This window comes from Bacillus rossius, chromosome 12 (assembly GCF_032445375.1).
Source record: "Bacillus rossius redtenbacheri isolate Brsri chromosome 12, Brsri_v3, whole genome shotgun sequence".
Taxonomy (NCBI): domain Eukaryota; kingdom Metazoa; phylum Arthropoda; class Insecta; order Phasmatodea; family Bacillidae; genus Bacillus; species Bacillus rossius.
In genome coordinates, this window is record NC_086339.1 from 13,732,529 (window position 1) to 13,755,326 (window position 22,798).

At 38.8% G+C, this 22,798-nt stretch overlaps 1 protein-coding gene across 3 annotated transcripts in view; it reads right to left on the reverse strand.

Annotated features, from left to right (window-relative positions):
* The window catches only part of LOC134537568 (nipped-B-like protein), a 65,300-nt gene that overhangs the window by 34,219 nt on the left and 8,283 nt on the right, over positions 1-22,798 (reverse strand). Inside the window, exons 4-21 of one of the 3 annotated variants that reach the window (XM_063378134.1) lie at positions 20,552-20,707; positions 18,892-19,045; positions 16,269-16,437; positions 15,586-15,704; positions 14,395-14,994; positions 13,852-14,000; positions 12,586-12,799; positions 11,008-11,154; positions 10,447-10,617; positions 9,454-9,644; positions 8,630-8,861; positions 7,736-7,971; positions 6,430-6,681; positions 4,846-5,061; positions 4,196-4,402; positions 3,238-3,469; positions 1,656-1,939; positions 232-477 (exon numbers count right to left, since the gene is read on the reverse strand). In XM_063378134.1, coding sequence (XP_063234204.1) covers positions 232-477; positions 1,656-1,939; positions 3,238-3,469; positions 4,196-4,402; positions 4,846-5,061; positions 6,430-6,681; positions 7,736-7,971; positions 8,630-8,861; positions 9,454-9,644; positions 10,447-10,617; positions 11,008-11,154; positions 12,586-12,799; positions 13,852-14,000; positions 14,395-14,994; positions 15,586-15,704; positions 16,269-16,437; positions 18,892-18,955 — 3,729 coding nt within the window. In that variant the 5' untranslated portion in view covers positions 18,956-19,045; positions 20,552-20,707. Of the gene's footprint in view, positions 1-231; positions 478-1,655; positions 1,940-3,237; positions 3,470-4,195; positions 4,403-4,845; positions 5,062-6,429; positions 6,682-7,735; positions 7,972-8,629; positions 8,862-9,453; positions 9,645-10,446; positions 10,618-11,007; positions 11,155-12,585; positions 12,800-13,851; positions 14,028-14,394; positions 14,995-15,585; positions 15,705-16,268; positions 16,438-18,891; positions 19,046-20,551; positions 20,708-22,798 lie in introns of all 3 variants that reach the window. The other 2 variants (XM_063378132.1, XM_063378133.1) reach the window with 2 other exon arrangements.

Below are 22,798 nucleotides of genomic sequence, written 5' to 3' on the forward strand. Positions count from 1 at the left end.
CGATTGGTTACCGACTCGTAACACCTGTTGACTGGTATGATCGTGATTCGCTAATACATCTGTTAAAGGATTTTTCCATTGGCCCAGAGTCCTTCAGATAAACTGTGGTCCAATCACTGAAGCGAAATATTGTCAAAAGTATTTGGACTCCATCCTACAGCGAAATGAATCCGCGAATTTGACAGGTCTCTAACAATGTGCGATACTCGTGGTACGCTCCCGGACCCGTACCAGAATCCTGGCGGACAGCATGTCGTAGTACTTGTCGATGAGCTCCGGCCGGCTCAGCACGAACTTGCCCACCAGGTCGACGGCCGCCTCCCGCACCGAGGTCGAGTGGTCCAGGAACGAGTGGCGCACGCCGCGCTGCATGTCCACCCGGCCCAGCACGCCGGGGTCCGCCTCCACGATCATCGTCAGGCACTTCATCGCCTTCGTGCGCACCGCGATGGAGTTCTCCGCCAGCACCAGCAGTATCTGCCGGCGAGCACGGGCGAACGAATCAAGTTAGCGCCCAACGTCCCCTCGAAATCCGGGTCGTCGCACGGATGAGAGCGAGGCACTGGCGGAACGAGCGGCGGGGGGGGAAAAACCGGATCAAGCGTTCTGAGAAAGCCCGCTCGCTCACTGCGACATCCTTCTCATTATTACCCACTTACAAAGAATATGGCGTGACCTCGGTGATGATCGAACCCGGCAAGTGCAAACGTACCTGCAGTGCCCACATAAATACCGTTTCATTAAATAAGATTTACATTTATTTTCTTCAAACTTTTATTGTCCTGTCCAAACATTTCTGAAGGTTTAGTATTAAACGCAGTGCTGCTGCAACTTAAGTTGCGGGAAATTCTTTCGCTTAAAGCGGGAAAGTAGGTAATGCATTTATACTGTAGGGAAAATGGCGGTGCAAGCAAATAAATACGTTAAACACAGGAATTCGTAAATCCCAGTTAGGTAAAACTGACGTTCTAATGTAGCTTAAGAATTATATGTACGTCCAATTTCTTTATATTTTCTTACGTTGCGTATGAAATGTATTTTGCAAACTTACAAAAACAATAAAAGAATCAGTCAAGGTAGATTCCAAAACCATTGTATTCTGAATCCCATGATTGTGGAATCAATGGAACCGACCAACTCCGCATTCTGAATGGAACCATCACTACTATCAATATTTTCTCATTATTTAATTCACTAAACACCCAATTTTTCTTGACTTAAAAAGCTTTCACAGCGAGTTTTCCAAAATCCAATGGCAAAAAAAATAATAAAGAACATACAATTATTCTCGGCTGGCTGGACTGGAAGCTATTATTACTAAGCTCTGCTCGGCTGGACTCAATTCGACCCAAAAATCTGCAGTCTAGTTCATCTATAGTAATTATATACGTAGCTATCCTAATGTAATCTAACCTAACCAACCTTTCACTTTAGTTTTTATTTGCCTTATTTTAAAGAACCAGCTACTCAACATGTTGATGCAGAAATGGTTGTGCATTTTATAAAATTTTACATTAGAAATTATTTCACAGGAATTTATATAGTTTAAACACATTGTGCTTGTGTCAAGGAACCGTGTGCACACAACAGAACAACACGCTGGGTAAACTTTTGTTAAGAGCGACACTGTGGAGAGCCGAGAGCCGGAGCGTTACCTGCTTGAGGTAGACGTCGAAGCTGCGGGAGAAGGGCCTCTTGGAGGCGAGGAAGCGGCAGATGAGCTCCGCGCTGTCATAGTCTATGTACGTCTGCAGCACCTTGTCCGTGAGCTGGCTGCGGCGGCCGTTCGTGAACGGCTGGATCTTCGAGATGAGGAACTGCTTGCGCATCTCCAGCAGCTTGTAGGAGCCGACCGTCGTCTCCACCGCCTGGCAGTGGTTCTTTGCGTCCTCCTCGTCGAAGTCCGTCCCCAAGCTCGACTCCTCCTCGCTGGTCTCGTCTGCCCAGCAAAAAAAAAAAAACACAGTTACACACTAAACTCATGGTTCCCATACTCTTAATATAGACCATTCCACTGAGAATTCCCGTTTTCACTGGCAAACCTCACATCTTTTCTGTCTCTTTAATATATTTTGCAAGATAAAGTAAATATCTTGAATACAAATACCATAAAAACCTCTTACAAAAATATTGGAAAACCTAAAAAAATGTGCATCTGAAGCGGCGAACGTAAAATGAGTGCAACAGTGGTTTTTAAGTAGTATTTTATCAAATTTTTATTATTCAATTCGATTGATTATTTTTTTAAATGATTTGTAAAATTTTTCCCAATTTTCTAACGGATTTTCAAGATGGCGGACATGTCATACTAGGTGACAATATATATACTTTGACATAAGTGGTGGGAGGAGTCAGTCTGCCAGCGGCTTCCTTGGAAGAAGGTTCGGTCAACATTTTAATTTTTTTTTGCCCTCACTGGGTTCGAACCAAAGGACTCCGAGTTCAATGTCGGAAAAGTATGTTTATAAATATTTTTATTAAAATTTTATTAATTTAATATTATTTATAAAGTTTAAATTTTTTTTCATTAAAATCGGATAATAAATAAAGATTTTCAAGATGGCGGACGTAACGGAAATTGCAACGGTGACGTCATAAGCCATGATGACATAATCCATCATGACGTCAGAGGCTTATCGGAGGCTGCAGACATGGATGCTTAAAACTCTATATGGACAAGGTGTTCTTTCTAAGGCAAAATGACTTTTGAGGTTTTTCGAAATCATAATTTTTTAATTTTTGAGGAAGAAAACGAGAAATTTTTCCTCAAAACAGAAATTTTTGAGTCATTTTGAGTCATTTTTGAGGAATTTTGAGGAATTTTTGAGTCAAAGATGGCCGCAGTGACGTCAGCGCAATCGGCAGGCTCCACGGCACACAGCACCACCGCCTGGCGCAGGACCGTCATTTACATACCGGCCACGCGGCCAGCCATATTCGTTTCTCGGATTCGATCGTAAAATGAATCATGGCGTCAGGAGTCAGAGTAATCAGTCATTGCTGCACGAGAGTCCGTGTACAGAAGAGCAAATGATGCTCGATAAGATAAGAGTAACATGAAAAGTATCTACACCTGATAATGTAGAAGTCAGTGTGTAGATCACAAGCACAGTGCAAACTTTGGAAGTAAAAAAAAAAAAACTAACAAACCATGCGAACTTGAAATAACAGGGAAAAGTAACGATGAAACACGTCAAAAGTCCTGCTACGCAAATAGCACAAAAAAATGCTCCTAACCTTTGCGCTTTTTTCTGGCCTTTTTCTTCTTCTTGACCACGGAGTTCTTCCCGCCGGAGGAGACCTTGTTGCGGTCGGTGGTGGTGTCCTTGTACCACTGGGCGAGGTAGAAGTGCCGCGCGTACGTGAGTGCCGCGTCGTTCTGCCCGCTCACCGCCAGGTAGTCCAGCAGCACCCTCTGCAGGAACTGCGTCCGCTCTTCCTCCGGGTCCAGGTCCGGATCCGACTTTTCCTGGGGGACGTTCGGCCAGTTCAGCGAAACCAGCAGAGAAAACTCATCTTCCTGCTGCTCAAAGATTAGGCCACTGATACATGTGTGTAACCAAGAAGAGGGTCAGAAAAAGTATTTCGAAGATTTACAAATATTCTTTAGTCATTTACCAAAGAGATTATTACAGATTCAAAGAACAAAAATAACATTTATTTTATGATTATTAAACATTAACTCTTCTATGTTTAAAAAAAATTCCAAATATAAAATCGACACAATTATTAAAAAAAGATTAACATTTCTAATTGAACTAAATCTTGACGACAAAATTTTAGTGTCATATGTTCAATAATACTGAGCTGGACAGCTGTTGAAAAAAAAAAGTTGCTGAAAGAATATTACTACCCAACTACCATAACTACCATAACATAAATAAAAATGACGATTGTTGTTTATACTTAACATATAAAAAACTAGTTTTTGTGTTGTGATTTCATAAATAAATTATTTATTTTAGAATTTCTGAATCATTTCACGATCAAAGATAATGGAAAAATTCTCCCTCCAGGATTTGAACTGATGTTTCGACTAGACAATGTTTCTTACATACGATAACCAACGGAACTTGAAGTTTTAAGTTAAAAGCAAAAAACAACTTTTATGAGTGTGGTCTAAGCTGGAAACTTCTAAACATTCTCACATCCCTAGGAACTATCACACTGGGCGGAAGGTGGAATGCAAAGTTACCACGCGCGCTGACTTCTTATCGGCACCGAGCTCCTCCCACTCCCGATCCTCCTCGGCCTTGATCTCCTGGATGATCTGGTCGATGGTGCTGAGCCGGCTCTGCGACACAACGGCGTCCTTGCGGAGGCGTGCCGCCACCACCCCCAGGTAGTCCAGGGACGCCACCCTCAGCGACATGTCGGTGCCCTTGTTCACGAAGTTGTTCACCTGCAACCAGACGCACGCGTGTAACACTCTCCGTCACCTACAGCCCAGCAACGCAATGTTTCCCGTCAAGCAGGTTTTGCGAATGTTCAGCAGTATGTTTAAAGTGGAGGTGAACACGTCTGCAAATTTATGGGCTGGGTCGAGTCAAGTCAAGTTAAGTACTAATACCTTCGGGTAGAGTCGACGCTAGTCCACACTTAATAAAATTTAATTTCAGTCTTGTTGAGTCGAGTTCTTCAAAATTGAGTCGTCTTGAGCAGTTGCAGAAATTTTAGAAAATAATTTTATGTGACTGGTGTTTATGTTTAATTTACCAATTAGCATTATATTAAAGTTCATATATGTCTTCAACAAGTTAAGTCATTTGGGTCAAGTGTGCCACTGAACAACGTGCAGAGATTGGCGGGTTAAGTCAGTTAAAATGAACACTGCAAGGCACTCACCAACAACTTCCCCAACAAGCTCAAGATCAGTTCCGTGGCCGGCCACTCCGGCTTGTTCACGGTCGTCAGGAGGTCCTGCACAAAGTTCTCGAACAGCGGCCTGTAGTCTATGTCCTCCGACTTACTCCCGCACTTGCTGAGGAACACAGTGAGGAAGTTCCCGGCTGTTCTCGTTGCCGTCTCGTACTTGCTCACAATGAACACATCCCTGTCGACCTGAAAACATGGGAACACCAGTTGTACTGCCTCCCATTCGAGCAGCATACCACTACAACACACAGAAATAACCAAATGCATAGCTTTGACGTAATTTTCGTATTCAGGAGGTACAACTGGGTCAAAAGATGACTGCACTGTTCCATGACTTGGAAAATGCCTCAATAACATATCTATGTTTAACAGAATAGCGTCGCTTCCAGAGCAGTCAGTCTGAAAACTGCATGGCTTCTAAGCCACATGTTGCTATGATCAAAGTTGGCTCATTCTTCACCTATAACATTACACAATGTGTATTAATATTGATACCAAAGTTGATTTCTCAATAAACTTGCATGAAATTTCTGTTTGATTTATCAAGGTGTATTCAAATGAAGTTGGGTTTTTCTCGATCAAATCAAGATTACATCAGCTTTATTGAGTATCTGTCCAATTAATTGAGGATCAGTCCAATTTTTTGAGGTAATCTGATTAATAAGTGTTCTATCCTGTTAATTAGGGTCACGGTGTTGGGAAATTGCCAGGATACGGCATGCTGTGATATAGGTGAAGTCACTTTTTAACCTCGCCATATTGCTGAAATGGTGCTTGAAAACGTCTGATGGTTAGTACGTATGAATTAGAATCACCATCGTTAAAAACAGTCACTTTCATTTTTAAAAAAAGTCATTTATTGCTGTTTCCACACATCAGCCAATGTATTGGGCGTTTAACCAATATAGATTAACAATTAGTTGAAAAAAAAATTGCTTGTCTGTAAAGTCTGTGTACGGACGATACTTTAACGTGAAGTCATAACAAAAAATTGATGAAATGATTGCATACTTTTATGAATAAAATTGAATCATTTTTATTGAATTATCACTATTTTGTATGGATACAAAGAAGGAGTGAAATGAAATCTACAATTTAATTGATAAATTTACTTTTATTTGCACTCATTAATTCAAATATGTTTATTACTTTAACATAAGAGATTATTTTAGCTATAACTTTTATACATGTTTGCTATTTTACTTCTTCCAATCTGTGTTATTCTGTTAAGGATAGGACGATCATAGGAAAAGTAGGAAACGAATGGGAGTGTTTCAAGTTTAATGTGCCTCGAAAAAGTCAAATCGACGGTTGTTCCAATAGAGTGGAAGAGAGATAGATGCGGCGCAAGCGTACAATGGGCATAACGGGACACAGCGTAACGGGACACTTTTTCATGCATGCAGCCTGCGTTCATTGATTTATTAGACGTCTCGGCAAAAAAAAAAATGGCTTCACGCAGCTAGCATGACCACCCGCTGATCAGGGTAGTGTTGGGACTAATCTGGGTTCTCACTGACCAACCAGCGACGATCCAGCCAAGTCACAACTCACGCTGACAGACTTCTCCTTGGGGCCCTCGTCGGGATCCTCCTTGATGCGGTCCTTGACTTCCAGCTGCAGGTGGTCGGGCAGGTACACCACGCACTGTATCAGCTGCAGCACCAGCGCCGTCAGCATCTGGATGTGCTCCTCCGAGCTGAGCCTGTAGGTGCGCAGGCTGCGCTTGCTGCTGGGCAGGCGCGCGATCGACGCCAAGATGTCGTCCAGCAGCAGCCGGCGGTGCTTCTCGTACTTGGTGAATATCTGGCGGGAACATCCACCGTCACCAACGGCACAAACGATAAACCCACAAGCGGCGAGAGTCAGATACACTTTTTCCTCGAAAATTCCGTTTTAATAACAGAGTGCCACAAATTTGAATCTAATATCTCAAGAGAAACAAAAAAAAAAAAAAAAAGACCAAAAACATGTTTTGGAGAGAAATTTGAACCTACTAAATTTATACTTTCTTTGTAAAAATTTTGTACAGTTACATGTTTAGGACATAAGCAATTTCTTCCTGTGTGGAAATTTTTTCTGATGTAGAGATTGACGAGTCTGAAAATTTTTGGGTGGAGCCGAGCCAAGCTGAGTTCAGTCATAATACCTTCGATTCGAGTCGAATCGAATCCACACTTAATAATGTTTTAGGCGAGTTGTCAAAAAAACTTAAAAAAACGGGTCAAGCTTGAGTAGTTGCAGAAATTTAAAAAAGAAATTTATTTTCTTGTTTATGTTAATATACCATTTGCATTATATTAAAGTTTATATGTCTTCAACGAGTTAGTCATTTGTTTAAGTGAATAAGTAAAATATAAATATCACTTACAGTATTTATGCCTATTTTTTAGTTTTTAAAAATGTACTGCGAATCTTATGCAAGCTTTTTATGTTGGTTACAAAAAAATAAAATTTTACAACTGTAGTGGGATGGTGAGTATGTGTATAAATAACTCTCCTGTGTTGGTTTATAATACATATAAGATTACGAGTAATTAAAAGTTATGTGTAAAATAAATAACTATTGTTGTAGACCAAAATAAAGTCGACCGCCATTTTTAATACGTCGTTCCAAACCAAAACTACAATAGGAAAAAATAATAAAAATAAGAAAAATGATGTGAAACTAAACTTTTATTTAGCATGGAATACTGTTAGACACCAATATTTATAATTATGATATTGAATGTATGAGTGCTTTTCTAGGAGGGCTAGAGCATTTAAAGACGATACAACACGTCTACCAACCATCTTGCACCATGATAATTTGGTGTGCTGTCACGAACACAAAATCTGACGGACCAAATTAAAAACTTACCGTTGTGACCAGCTTGAGTGACGAAAGCTGGAGCTCATTCACGTTCTCTACGAAGAACGGGGCGACGCCCATCGAGGACGCATGGAGTACCGCGTTGTCCGTGAGGATCTGGATGTTCAGAAGTTCCGAGAACAGTCCGACCTGCTCGTGCAGCTTGTTGTACAGGGTCAAAATACTTTTCTCCCGCACTTCTTTTGCATGGGCCCTCTTCTTCTTCGCACTGCCGATGTACGACTCTGCAAGACAAGCATGCAGTTCACGACTGTCCCATCTGTAATTCAACTTCTTTGCAAGATAGTACAAATTTTGAGAGGAAATTACAAGTTTAATTAAATTCTCGAACTATCAATATTCACAATTTTATGATTTTTAAAGAGAAATAAAAAAATCTACAATATTATTATTTTACAAATTTGATCAAAATAATGACACAAATTACGGTGAAACATATGGGAAAAAGGTACCACTTTCTATATTCCAGTATGAATGAATATTATGTTTGTTAAATAGGGAAGTATTATAAGTTTAAAAATAAATAAACTTTCAATTCACATGAAGATCAATTTAAATATTTTAAGAAAGTATTACCAAATAATCTTAAAAAATAATAAGAAACATGGCATAACTACAGAATGGACAAATTAATATATCATTACTTAAAAACCATCATGAGATACTATGTACAGTGTGTACTTCAGTGTCACTATTTCCCGATAGTTAGGCTTAAAAGTAAAAGGCAAAAAAAAAGTTATACTGGCTACTTGACTCAAAAATACTATATGTTTTTCATTAATAAAGTCAACATTAAAGTATGCTACTCATGCACCCCCTACTATTAATCTTTTTTCGACTTTTTTTTTTTGCAATTCATTAATAACAGTTTATTGCTAACACCTTTGACTTTAGAGTTGACCCTGTAGACGGGGTCGAATGAAGGGTATATGGTGTTCTGCAGCTGGTACTTGGTGAACACCACTATCCTGTCGATGATGTCCTCGAGGTATATCTTCTTGGGCATGTTGGGCGAGGTCATGATGTAAAGGGCGGTGAGGGAGGCGTCGGCCGCCCGCATCACCCTCTCCATCGTCAGCTCCAGCCACAGCTTGCTCTCGTCCTCGTCGTCGTCCTGCCAACCCCGACAACCCGACATGCACGCTGGGTCCACCCCAACACGGGGCAACGTCGCAAAACCATGCGCATGATGGTGCACGTCGCCTGGTTGCTCACAGAAATATAACATGGCAGCTGTTCATCCAAGATTACAGAAAAGCTCCAAATTAACTTGGGACGTAAGACTGTGCCCAGGAGCGTACAGAGAATTTCTTTTCGGCGGGGGAAGGAAGGGGGAGAATCACTTTTCCCTTTACTTACTTCCAAATTATTTCCTTTCGTTGGTGGATATAATAGACTTTGCTAGAGTTTTTAGTTTCCACCCCTGCATACACCCATGTCTATGCCCATTTTTCTTAGGGCAGAGGTTTCGTGACACAATTTCATGAATCAAATTAGGGTTGAAAGGGTTGCAGTCCGGTACTTGGGTGGCAAGAATGTAATTAATAGCGCTAGTATAAGACTATTACAATGCCATGTGGAGGAATCACCTAGAGTCATTAGGCCACGGAAGTTTAGGGACCACTTGGTACCAACAGCACAGGAACGTGACCCATGTAGGTGATGAACCGGGCACACACGGGAACACTGCAGCCGGGGAAACTCACCGGGTCGGCTATGGGCGACACCCTCGTCCCGTCGCGGATGTTCTTCTCGAGGATGTTCAAGAGCCTCACGAGGCGATCGGAGGGGATGGACTCCATCACGCAGAGCGTCTTCAGCTTGGCGGCCTCGCTGCACAGCTCCTGCAGCTGGTACTTGGGTATCAGAGCCTCCGGAGGCACATCCGCATCTTCGTCTGGCACGGGACAATCACGACAATCAACACACACCATCCCTCCACAAGTACGATGCATCCACGCACCCATGAAGCTTTATAACTCAACTTTACAGTAAAGAGTAATCCTGGTTTCTAACACACTGCATTCTTTCTAATACCACAGTACGTGTATGCAATACAAAAATTAATCAATAGTTTAAAAATGTAAAACAAATATACAGTTAAGCCAAAATTCAGTATTGGTGATACCAATATCATAAAATTTGGAACATTAATTTTTAATTTGAATAAAAAAATTTATTTTAGTGAAATTCTATGGGAAAAAAAAAATTTTGAGTAAAAAGTATATTTGAATGCTTACTGAAGATTTATTTAGTTAAAATTAAATTTAAAAACTAATTGTGAATTATTTGTCCACTTATATATGAAAATAATTTTATTATACTTCAATTGTTGATTTCAATTCTTAAATGTTAAGCATCATATCCACAGGATTACTTGAATATAAGATGCTCCTGAGTTTACAATGCTTTAAAACAATAAGCAATGCAATGCAATTGATTTAAATCATTTTAAGATAAAAGGATCCATTCACAATGAAGGCCCACCTTACTGAGAACTTCCTAATTTAAGAATTATAATGAAGGATAATGCACTTATTCAAAACTAGTACTAATATATATAAGTACACACTACTTCAAGCGCCAAACTACAAAATCTATTACCAAAAATAATCAATAAATACATAGTCAGTAAAAAGCATAAAAACCATTTAAAGCATATAATCATTAAGTTACAGAGTAATCATGCCCTCTCATACCCAGTTCTATGCTCAGGTCCAGATCTTCAGTGTTGTCAAAGAGTGTTTCAATGGAGCGATTAAACCTGAGATATGTATTGGTCTCCATAAGCTCTTCAGGGCTGAGTTTCTCTATCACAGGAATTAATTTACGCTCTACTTTGCGCAGTTTTGTTCTGGGCGTTGGAACATCTGGAAAAAAAAAGTAGTAAATATTAACTTTCTTTCACTATAAAACATAAAGCGAAAACCTCTTGTAACATTTAAAGGTTGCAATGAGAAAGACACACTAACTCAGTATTGTATCATGTATAAATATGGCTTAAAGCCATTTAAGAGTGAGCTAAGTAACTATCGGCATTGGTTCGGCTAATCTATTTCATCTCTCACTTAAGTGCATGCATATCCCATGTAACCACAAGTGTTTGATAATTTTTTAACAAATGTGCATAACTATCACCTTGAGCATTTTATTAGCATTGGAGGAATTAATTAAACACAAAATACAGAGAATATTAAACAAGGTCTCAGAAACACACAGTAAACTTATTTAGCAACCCACAACCTCCAAAAAACACGCACCTTCACAATTCTCCGCTAGTGCAGCACCGTCGCAGTGGCTCGCACCCATCCTGTGATTGGGGAAGCTACGCTTTCTTCTCTTTATCCTCTCGCCGTGCACGCCGACATTCGTGTCGTCTCCGTGAAAAATCTTTTTCTGTTCTTTATCTGGAATCCAACATAGGCCCCGGACATTGAAAATGTGCTTACAACTAATGCTGGATCGAAATGCTGATTCTGATTCCAATTATTATACAACTGGGAATCAATTCTTCGATTATGATTTCTTGAGATTCCACATTTTTCAAAAAGGTGTTAATCAAACACATGACTACTAAAACCTGACTATTTAAAAAACATATTATGATGCTCATTCATTTACAATCACAAAAAATAATACACAGCTTATAAAGATATCAGTATAATTTCAGTTAGGTACTGGAGAGGCCTAAATAAAATTACAGTAAATTCCTGTTATAAGTTTTCTCATGATTTATTAAAATGGTACAATTTTATGGTACAATTGTATTAAAATTTTTAGGTCCAGAACTATTTATCAATTACATGTTTTATCACATACCATAAACTTTGCACGCGCATAATCATTGCACCATTAAAGGACATCCAAATTTGGAGAAAAATTCTCACATAAACATTGTATGATGATTTTAGTCCCGGTGTTAGATTTCGAGCGCTTTGTGTAGGTAGTTTTACAGTATAAAACAATGTATTTTAAAGTTGAAAAGTTGAAATCTAATATTCATTCAGATATTGCTGCTTACTTTTTTATTTAACAGAAATACAAGTTGTCTGATGTGTAAATTTTCTTTAAAAGATGTTTTCAAACGTTTTAACATTATCTGTCATCATAAACGCCCACCTCTAGAAGTAATGCCCTAACTTGTTCCAGGAAAACAGAGAACTAATTAAAACAACGCTCAATAAATGTATTTTCCATACAAAAGTATGTACTATATTAATAACAATAATTTGCTTTTAAATAACTGATGTGTCTGTTGACTCTTACTTCAATAAAACACTGCACCTGTTAAAATCAATATACAATATTAATTATAAGTCTAAAATATAATTATATAAACATCTGAATTAGATTTAGATAAAAAACCATCCTAAATAAAATAACGTAAAAAAATTCCAAAGGCAATTATTAACATAAAAAGCCTTACATATTGATTATTTTAAATTCATATCAATAGTATTGTAATAATGAAACAGTAAAAAAAGACAAAATTCAAATTCGTAACTAAGTCATGACCATAAGGGAGTAAAGATAAGCAGTCAATCTGAAATAATATTTTTTTACTACTGGCCGATGCTAAATTTTATGTTAAATAACTCCAATAACATAGGGATATTGTTATTACCTTTAGATACATGCAAGGTGATATATGCCAAATTTGAGTAATAAACATCACTCGTAAAAAAAATACAAATGGAATCTGTGAAACCAGAAAAACAGTGGCTCAAACCACTAAGTGTTTCTTCCACTGGAGAAGCCACCCACTAACCGCCGCGAGACAAAACTCAATCCCAACTCGAAGGTGCTGAACGGATGACATAGCACGTCCGCCGACCCACCTTTCTGGCGCTGGAGCTCGCGCTCCTTTTCCCTGGCCTTGAAGTACTTGGACTTGTTCCTCGGCTCGTCCTCGTCGGAGCCGGAGCCCAGCGCTTTCAGGTCGGCGTCCGAGCCGGGGGCCACCCGGTGGTTGCTCGTCAGGCCCAGCTTGCTGGCCAGCTGCGGCGACTTCTCCGCAAACTCCTTCAGGCTCTTCTGCATCAGCACCTGGTCCTGTGCGGGAAGGCGGACTCGTGACGGCCACGTGCCGTTACAAGTGAAACTTCACGGACAGAGGGACAGGAAATTTTGTAGGGTACTCCAATATAATAAAACACGTGATAAATAAAAACACACAAACACTACCGCAAATGTCTATACAAATTTTTACATTCTAATTTAATTTTATAAAAATTTTTAAAGAGAAACTTTTTTTTTTGGCACTTGACATGAGTGAGGAGTAGGGTACTCAATATTCCCCCCTTCATTAAGTGCCCCGCTCGTAAAGATTGCACTTTTCATTACGCTCTGATGAGTCATTGCACGAACTAACCATTACGGCTGTAAAGTTCCAAGTTAAAAAATAAATTCTCTTTAGTTTCACGTGTTACGAACATTGTTACTGATGGCACAAGCAGGTGTACATAAAAATTACTCTATGAACAAGGCTATAAAAAATTTTAATACGAAAAATGTACAAAAAATTTAAGATTAAAATTGTAAGGCCTTTTAACTAACATAAAATATTCTTTTATACAAAGTTTTTTCACAGTTATATAAAATCAAGCAGAACTAAAAAAAGATTATGTAATTAGACATTTTCATATATCAATGTTTTATGTTTAATCGTGTGTGCAGCTTAGTGATTATTAGAGATGGAAAAGTCTGCAAATTTTTGGGTTGGAGTCAAGTTCAGTAACAACATCTTTGAGTCGAGCTGAGTTGAGTCAACAATTCATTATTTTTAAGTCGAGTCCAAAGCTTGAAAATTTTTAAGTCGATTTGAGTCCTTAAAAAATCAAGCCAAGCTTGAGTAAATGTAAAAAAATTAACTCATCCAAATAACTTCTGAAATTTCACGATCACAACTTTAAACATTTCCATATAGTATCTAAATAAGACAGGTAAAACGAAGATTTTTCAACCCGACTTTTCAATCCAGAGGTTTTTAAAAGAATCAAAAAATTAGCAAATTGTAGCTGGTAAAAGCCTTGCCCCATAATCCAACACACATATTGATATTACACATGACATAGAAAAAATTAACTACATATCACTACACTTACCTCCACTGATAATCTACTAAGTTTCACAACCGGTTTCTTCATTATCGGGGAAGCAGGCTCTGCCTTTGTACTATTTGTGGAAGGTGGCGTTGCTTCCCCGCCTTGCGGCTGGGGCAACGGCAGTGGCCTGGGGGCAGGCGCTGGGGACTCTGCACAGCCCACCAGGACACCGTCCACTGTTCACAATCAATCAACAATTTCAAAATACGTTCACAGCTACGTCTCCGCACCATGGGCTAATGATGCACGAGGCCGTACCATAAATTATGGATCGGCCCACGCGACTATCAAATTCAGCTGACGTACAGAGTACCATGTGCATCAACACAAATTTGTGAGCAAACATGATCTTTCTTAATCTCATACAAAAAAAAAAAAACCTCCCACACAACTTCTCACAATTTCTAATTCTCTTTTACATAAACACAATCATATTTGGACACCTTATGGTCTATTTCAAAACTACATACTTTCCAATGTTGTTACAATAACTATACATGGTAAAAGATATTTGAAACATGATCAATACAAGCTGTAACTTACCACCATTAAGACCCTTACGGATTCTTGAAACACTCGCATCGACTACGTTCTGCCCGAAAGTCACCGAACTCTCCCGGCTCGAGGCGGACGAATTGTTGGGAAAGCTAGCTATCTGTTTCTCTTGAACACTGGCCACGGAGCTCTTCCCAGAGTCACCACCGCCGCCACTTCCGCCGGCGAAGACACCACTCCCGCCCACCTGCTCGCCGATACCATCCGCCTGGCCGGCTCCAGTCCGAGAGTCCACGAGGCACGTCGTCAGCGGCCCGTTGCTGTGGGCGTTGGCGTCGAAGGCGGCAGGGGCGTCCGGCCCGGCATCGCGGGGGAGGGGGAGGGGCTCCGCCGGGCGAGGCTCCGCGATGACCGACACCCGCTGCTCGGGCTGCAAGGCTGCCACCGGCGCGGGGGGAGGCGGGGCCGCCGCCCTCGCCGGGGCCGGGGGAGGGGCCGGGCTGCCGTGAGGGGTGTGCCTCGAGCTGCAAGGGCTGGCGTACGCCGGGCTGGGCTGGCCGTAGCTCGCGGGGGAGGCCTTGCTGCCGTTGGGGGCGAGGGGAAGAGCGGCGCCCGGGTCCGCCCAGGGGCCCTGTCGCGGGGAGTTGGCTACAACAGCCACGAGCAAACACACGTTTCACACACTGCTCCACATCACATAACAACAAAGGCATTCACAAAATAATTGTAACACAGCCATCAATCAAAATACAGTAAAACGTCTTTATCAGGCATGTTAAGGACAATAGCCTTAAAAGATTAGCGATTATTCCAGAAAATTGAACGTCAAAATAGTTTTAATAGGAATACCGAGTGTAAATTAGTGTAATGTAACCTGCCAGAAAACAGAAAAAACCATAATGGAATGAAAACCAACAGTAGTGATACACTCAGTGAATTAAAAATGTGGGCAGTGCAGAAATGTGATCTGCCAACCAAGGAAAACAGCTCGAAAACACCCGAAAATATCTGATCATGATTGATTGGCTTTATTTGTGCGGATTACAGTATGTGTCGAACCAACTGTCTTCCGAAAAAAGACAGAAGTGTTCCAGACTACAGCTTCTCACTTAAGTCATAGTGGTAGATCCTTTCCTAGCTTCGTTCCAGGGACAGATCCAGAGGTCCTGAACTCCAAGAATTTTCTGTTCTACACCTTCAAGAGTGTAAAGGAGTAAAATTTGGTTTTCAGATGCCTACCTCTTGGTCCCTTGAAGACACTTGGGTTTCTCTGCAGAATCGCCTTCAGCAGCTCCGGGACATTCTGCTGCTGCTGGTCGACCAATTGCTCCGCTCCGGCGTAGTGATCCTTAAGTTCGCTGGAAACCACAATTAAATGTGAACAGGGAGACACACACCTTCACACTTATCTTTTCTCTAGTTCATTTACAGATATGAACCTGAGAACTTGTTTTATTTATTCCTGAAAGAAAATAAGCACCTAGACCTATCTTCTGAAGTAGACAACTCATTTAAGCTTTCCAGCCACTATTAGAATTCATTATTAACTAAACAATATTGCTACAATGAGACGTGTTTGTAAAAATGTATATTTTAAATATGATAGTATAACAAAAACACAACAAATTTATTTTCGATCACAACCATACTCACATTCTTGGGTCAGTTCAGTTCAAATTCTTAAAATTTCATCCAGAACTAGTCAAAAATATATATATTTTTCCTTAAAAAATTATCAACTTGAAAATACAATGTTTTTTTGCTTAGATTAAACTTATACTTAACATTTCTTTAACTACTACAATGTATACGTAACATGCATCCAGTTCTCTCACGAGTGTGTGAATTGTTTCTACGAGAGTCACGCTCCACACAACAAAAAACATAAACCTATGAGCAGCGAAGAGACATAATTCACGCACATGTGCTCGGCGCACGTCTGGGAGAGGTTCTGTATCAGCTGGGGCACCAGCGCTTCGTCTCGCAGGCTCAGCAGGATCTGCGCCTCCTCCGCGACCCGGGGGTGGAACAAGAGGGACTTGTTGCTGAGAGTCTGCGGCAGCGGGGACGGCAGTGGCATCTCAGGCAACACTGCAAACAGCAACACCTTGTTTCAGGCATCGGCTGGAATCCACACTTGCAACAGTTTTTTCCCCCGCCCTCGCTGCTGTTAAAGTTGGGATTCACGTCCCGCCGAGGCCATTAGAGACTTCGCTTAGTGGCACGAATCAGAGAACGGAATGGATCAAGTTTTGTGTATCATCGACGTTGGGAACATCAGACGACGACGAACGGTAACGAGCTGAAACGGGACGAGTGGGGAAACAGGGGAGTACCCTGAGCAAAGCTCGCCGGCGCAAGGCAGCGTCCTCCACGCCTCCCACTTGCAAAAAAATCTGGATTCGGCCCCGCCAGGATTGACTTGGTGAAAGGCGAATGACTTGACCACTTGACCGCCAAAATCCCTCTCCCGCCTTCCCATCAACAAATTCCAGCGACATTGGGGGGGGAAGGAATCAGGCACTGTCTAAAGAACCGTCCAACCCTTTGCCTGGCATGATTTGCGTACAAAACCCGAAAATCAAAATCGGGATGACTTGAGCCTGGGAATCAAACACTGGTCTTCTGGAATGACTGTGCGCCATTTTACTCTGTAATACACAAAAGTGTGACACTGCAAGGATAACTCGAGACAAAAGCATGTTGGCAGTGATGCAATCAATGCAGTCAGCTTGTAGTTGAACATTTTCCTACATGTTTCCTCAGGACAAAAGGAAAGTGGTCTGACAAGTTTTGTGCACACATTTTTTTTTTGCAAACGTGGAAGATGTTACAAATAATATTTGAGTATTTAAGCTTATTTATACATGAATAGGTAAATATAAAAAGCACTGAATTTTTAACAAAAAGCTATTTCATCTGACCGTATTTCTAACACTGGAACTATCAAGTTTGTATGAAAAACAAACCACAGCATGGCTCGAACCCTCTTGATCAATCAAAAATTAAGGAGTTTTTAGTGACCCCTTAACTTTATCACTTTCATCACTATCAAGAGGTAGAAAACCATTAGTAATATCACAAAAGCACATCAAGGAAATAGCAATGTTAAATATGTATAAATAGTTAATGCAAAAAAAATTTAGCTGATTAGTTCAACTCTTACAGATCCTCCAAAATTATGCCTGAAACACAACGAAGCAATGTCTTCATGAATTTTACACCTGTACCATTTAATGTGATCACTAATTATATTTACTTTATAAGTTCAAAATAAGACAAATAACACAACTTTTTTAGTTTTAAGGTGGGATACAAACTATGAAAAACAAATAAAAAGGTTTTTTTATATATAAAAGCTAATCCCATAGCCCGAAATTCTCCAATGCACATGAACAAAGCTTTGTGGTGAATTGCAATAACACCAAAAAGCATGTCAACGCAACTAAAATCATGAAATTAAGTAGAGTTCTAACAAAACTCAACTGAAATAAAAAAAATAAAAAAGAATGTACTCTCTTAATTAAAGTCAATGAATATAATTTATTAAGCACTATGTTTAAACCAAAATATATAATCTTAATGAATTGGAAAAAATTTAATTTTATTTGAATTAAGGAGCTTACATATCATATTAGTTAATCATTTCTACATTCCTGATGTTTCTACATTTTTCAAACACACAAACAGTTGGCAATTTATTATTCCAAAACGTTCGGGCCTAGTAACAATTATTACAAATTATTTATTGTAAAATTATTGTGTGTGTCAGCCAAAAGACATTATTTTAATGAATAAAGTGTCAAGAAAAACATGTTTTACAAGAATAAACAGAATAAAAAAAGTAAATAAAAACCTTAATGATGACATCACATGTTTTAAAAACAAAATTGGCTTAGAAATAAAACTCTAAAATATTGTCTTTAGTTATGTCTTCAAAGTCTTGTTAATTCTCTGTGTGCCAACCACAAACACTAATAGCAATGACTATTTTGGAAAATGAGATATGTGGGGCACTTATACCAAGGGGTAATCATGCATGAATTACCATACAGATACTGCGTGAAGCTGCTTTTTGTCTAGCAGATAGTCTGAGCTATGCTTGCTGTGGAACGCCCGAAAAAGTGGTCAAAATGTGGTGTTAATGCATTGTGGAAACAGTTTTAAACTACTGTATTTTACGACAGTGAATGAGTTCAACGATTTAATCATAATTCACACTTTTACTAGCCAACAAAAGGTATTGTTAAACAACATTTCCTTAATGTTTTTGGTGTTAAAACATGGCGATGGTGAGGTAGAAAGTCAATTTTAACTGTGTCACAACATGCCATCTCTTGACGATTTCCTCTAATACTTTTAACGATAGCTTGCATTTTCATCTCAAACTTTCGTTATACATAGTACTAATGTTGTTAAGTTGATCTGATCAACACACAGTAATTTGTTTGCAAATGAGCAGAAATAATATTTGCAAACTCAATGAAACTGTCTTAAATTAAAACAGATGTGGCAGGTACAGTATGAGACTATGTAGCTACTTACAGTCGGTAAGACTTGAAATGCCAGCCAATGTAGTGACTGGAACGCTAGGTATTTCACCATTCATTTTGACGTCTTGGTATTACTACCAGCCATATTTCCTTCTTCGCATGGCGTCGTCAAATATCCATTCAAATATCTGCATTCTTCTATTTAACTGTTGGGGGGAAAAAATACAGTAAAATAAAAGAGAATAAAAAGAATACTTAATTATCAATAATCTGCTACAGAAAAAAAAAGGTTCACATTTGAACATATTATAAAAATGCATATAGATGTATATATACAACATATTTTGCACTTTTTAAAATGAAAACTTCAAGTAATTAATTTTAAATACTATTTCCTACCATTATGCATAAATTTTAAATAAGAGTTTTAAATTTGAAATGCACACATATTTAATTATTGACAATGGAATTAAAAATGTTCGTACAAAATTTTGAATATTATTTGTTAAAAACAAAAATTATGACCTAAGGAAACAAGTTTAACTTATAAATTTACATTGTGAGTTGTTGCCATCCTTACAAATATATAACTGTATCTACCTGACTGTTACAAATAAAACTATAAAAACTAACTGATAAAATTGTAACAATTTAACACTTTTGGAAAAATGTTGTATAGGGCTTGTTATGCGTTTCATGTTAGATACACACTCAGTATATGACATGATATTAAACCAACCAAATATTATTATTAATGACTGACTAAATAAATTAATGCCATATGAAAAAAACTAGAAGCTGAAAAGTGACAAACGATTATTAGGTTCTAATAGGCTTGAAAATCTTAAAGAGGAATCAAATGTACAGAATGAGAATGAAGATGCCTGATGCAATGCAGAGCGAAAAATCAACAGAACCTACCACTGCCCTAGGTGTATCGTGCATAATTCCATTCCTGTTATTCATACTACAATAAAATGTAACATACTATAATTAACAATTTTCTTCCACTAGTTTCTTATATATTTTATTTGGTGCTTAGAAAATCACCCTTTACCAGTGTTGAAACAGACAGTTTGTTTAGTCACATTACATAAAAATTCACTGCCTGTTCATTGTCACACCCCAAATTAAGCATTAATAAATATCTATGCACATTTATCATTAATTTTATCAAATAAGTTTTGCTTTTAATGTTTCAACCAATAATCTGTATGTACTGCAGAGGTATACTTCAATGACATTGACAATTTTACTATGTAAATAGTGGCAAAGGTAATAATTTAAAAAAAAATTATCATACAGGAGTTATTACTGAAATTAAAACCAATTTCTGATTTGTTTTCAAATAAACTGATTTTCAAATAATGCAGCAAAAGTTCAAAAAGGTGTGTATTGTAGTGTTCGTAAGATGTATGAAAGTAAATAACATGAAATTCCTGTATCCTTAAATTGAGCCCTACCCTTATTTTCCCTAGTACTTCTCTGTCCCTCGACAAGCGTAAAAGAAGGGTTCTACCATAGCTGAGTCTGGCAAGAGAAAGTTCTTTGTCCGTTTAAGATGACAAGTGTGGGCACAGCTACGGCATGAATACATGGGGTATCCAGCGAATTATAACGCAGAACGGTGGGATGTCTAGGAATCACGCATGAGCCATGTGAGAGATTGATGAACTTGTATTATTCCGAGGCAGGGGCGCAACAACACTCACATAAAACATGATAGCACGAAGTTGGAGCACAGACGCTGCCCCTCGACTTTCCTCTGCCGAAAAGAAACAGCAGTCGGACAACTGCAAACGTTTAAAAAGGAATATTCTTCAGCCGCAGCCCTGTGCCAGCCTCAACATTTTTTGTATTCTCTAGCGCTGCAACAGACAAAATCATACCGTTCAGCAAGCACACCAATATAGACACAGTGAAAGAACAGGCTCTGAACCATTCTTGTTCCTTTAAATATGTATTTTTTATAAATCTCCTCTCACTTTCATTCCTGTTGATTTTACTCTCTCAATTTTTATAAGTCTCTACTTTATTCATCCATGCCTTCCATCCATTCCCTTCCTTCTGTAACAGAATTCGTCCTTTCTTTCCGTTTTGCCTGCATTTGCCCCTCACTATCTCAATCTCAATTCTCCATTCTCTCATTCCTGGCAACTTTCTCTTTTTTTTCTTTTCTAAATCCATACCTCTAAATTGCACATGTCACACTGAAACCCTTTATAATTGGCAAGTCGCATACATTCGCATACATTCAAAACACATCTGCATGCTCGTACAAGAAAACACTTATACAGAGAAAAAAATATCCCCTCCAAAGTGTACATAAACATAAACTGGCCTGGAGGAATCATTGATTGTCATATATATATATATATATATATATATGTGTGTGTGTGTGTGTGTGTGTGTGTGTGTGTGTGTGTGTATGTATGTGCATGGACATAAGTGCCTAAGACTCATTGCCTACAAACTAGGAAAGCACACTATCTGCAGCGAACGTTACACGAACAAGCCGGCCACACGTAGCCAATGGAATCATGACGTTAGATCAGTCATGAATCACATTCAATAAGCAAGCAAGCTCGAATGCACACTTCTTCTCATTTTAACTAATGAATCAGGGGTTTAAGGGGAGAGATAGGAAAAGAAAGACATCTTGGTTTTCGACAGTTTTTAAGCCATCTTTAATTTACAGAATTTGGCTTCATTTAAGCATAGTATGTAATTAAATGGAATATCTAAAGTTAAAAGTGACTGGCTGCTACAAATAGTTTAGTATTGAATTTTTTTTTTTTGTAAAAGACTAAAAATATAACAATACTGTCACTAGATCCTATGTTACTGTCTTTAAAAATCTCTAGATGATTTCAATTTTTAGAGATAGAAAACAGACATGTCATTAAAACTGTTAAAACCAATATTCCATATTTCGGTTACTATCCCTTCCCCTCAATGTATCATTTACAATGTGATCATTAGAGATGGTAATTGATTATTTCATTTAGTTGTCACAGTCGAGGACTCGTGAGATGGGCACGACACGTACAGACCAAAGACAATGTGGTCACTACAATTATGTGGAAACTCCCCACAGACGACACCAAGAGCAGCCAAGCTCAACCTGAGAGGAAGAACTACAGAAGGTAGACACTTCCGCAATTGGCCAATAAACAGGGGAGCGTACCACGTACATGAAATGAGAATTGGGGGAAAAAGGAAATACGACGAAAGGGAATACTATCAGGAAACCCACTGGCTCACTGCAACATTCCACAATTCCCACTCACAAAGAAAACGGGGTCTGACGCTGCTGGTAATCGAATCCAGATTGCCTCAATGTGAAATAAGTGATACAAAGACTCAACCACAGTGGCCCTTTTGGGACTTTAACGTAGCATACTTTTCATACTAACAACAACATCCTAGTGATCAGATCTAAGGCCAAGTCCACATTTACTGGGCAAGAGAGACCAGTGTTTGTTGGAGTTACTGTGATTAGAGTACCTGCTTTCACCTTGACGGTACCAGTTTTGGATGCTTTTATACCTGCATTCCCAAAACGTTTTCAAAACGCAATCTTAGTTTTTAAAAATAATCAAATACTCATATGGAGATTTTATACATATTGAAATTATACATGTATAAATATAATTTTTTTTTTAAATCAACTACATTATTTTCATTAACAGCTGCAACAGTTTTTACAGTCTATTGCACAATGACTACTTGTCAATGAATGGTGTGATTTTTGTGCTGCTGTAGTAATAATGTTATTGTGTACCAAATCTGTTTATCTGAACTTTTTTTTATCAGTGAACTCATTCTCGTATCTTTCTAACTTGCTTCTTTGGACAACTTTAAAATATTTTCCAAGTTTAGTAGTGCCCATGCTTGTAGGAATGCAAATGTAGAGATAAAACACAGCATAATAAGCATTTATATGAAACAATTTAATT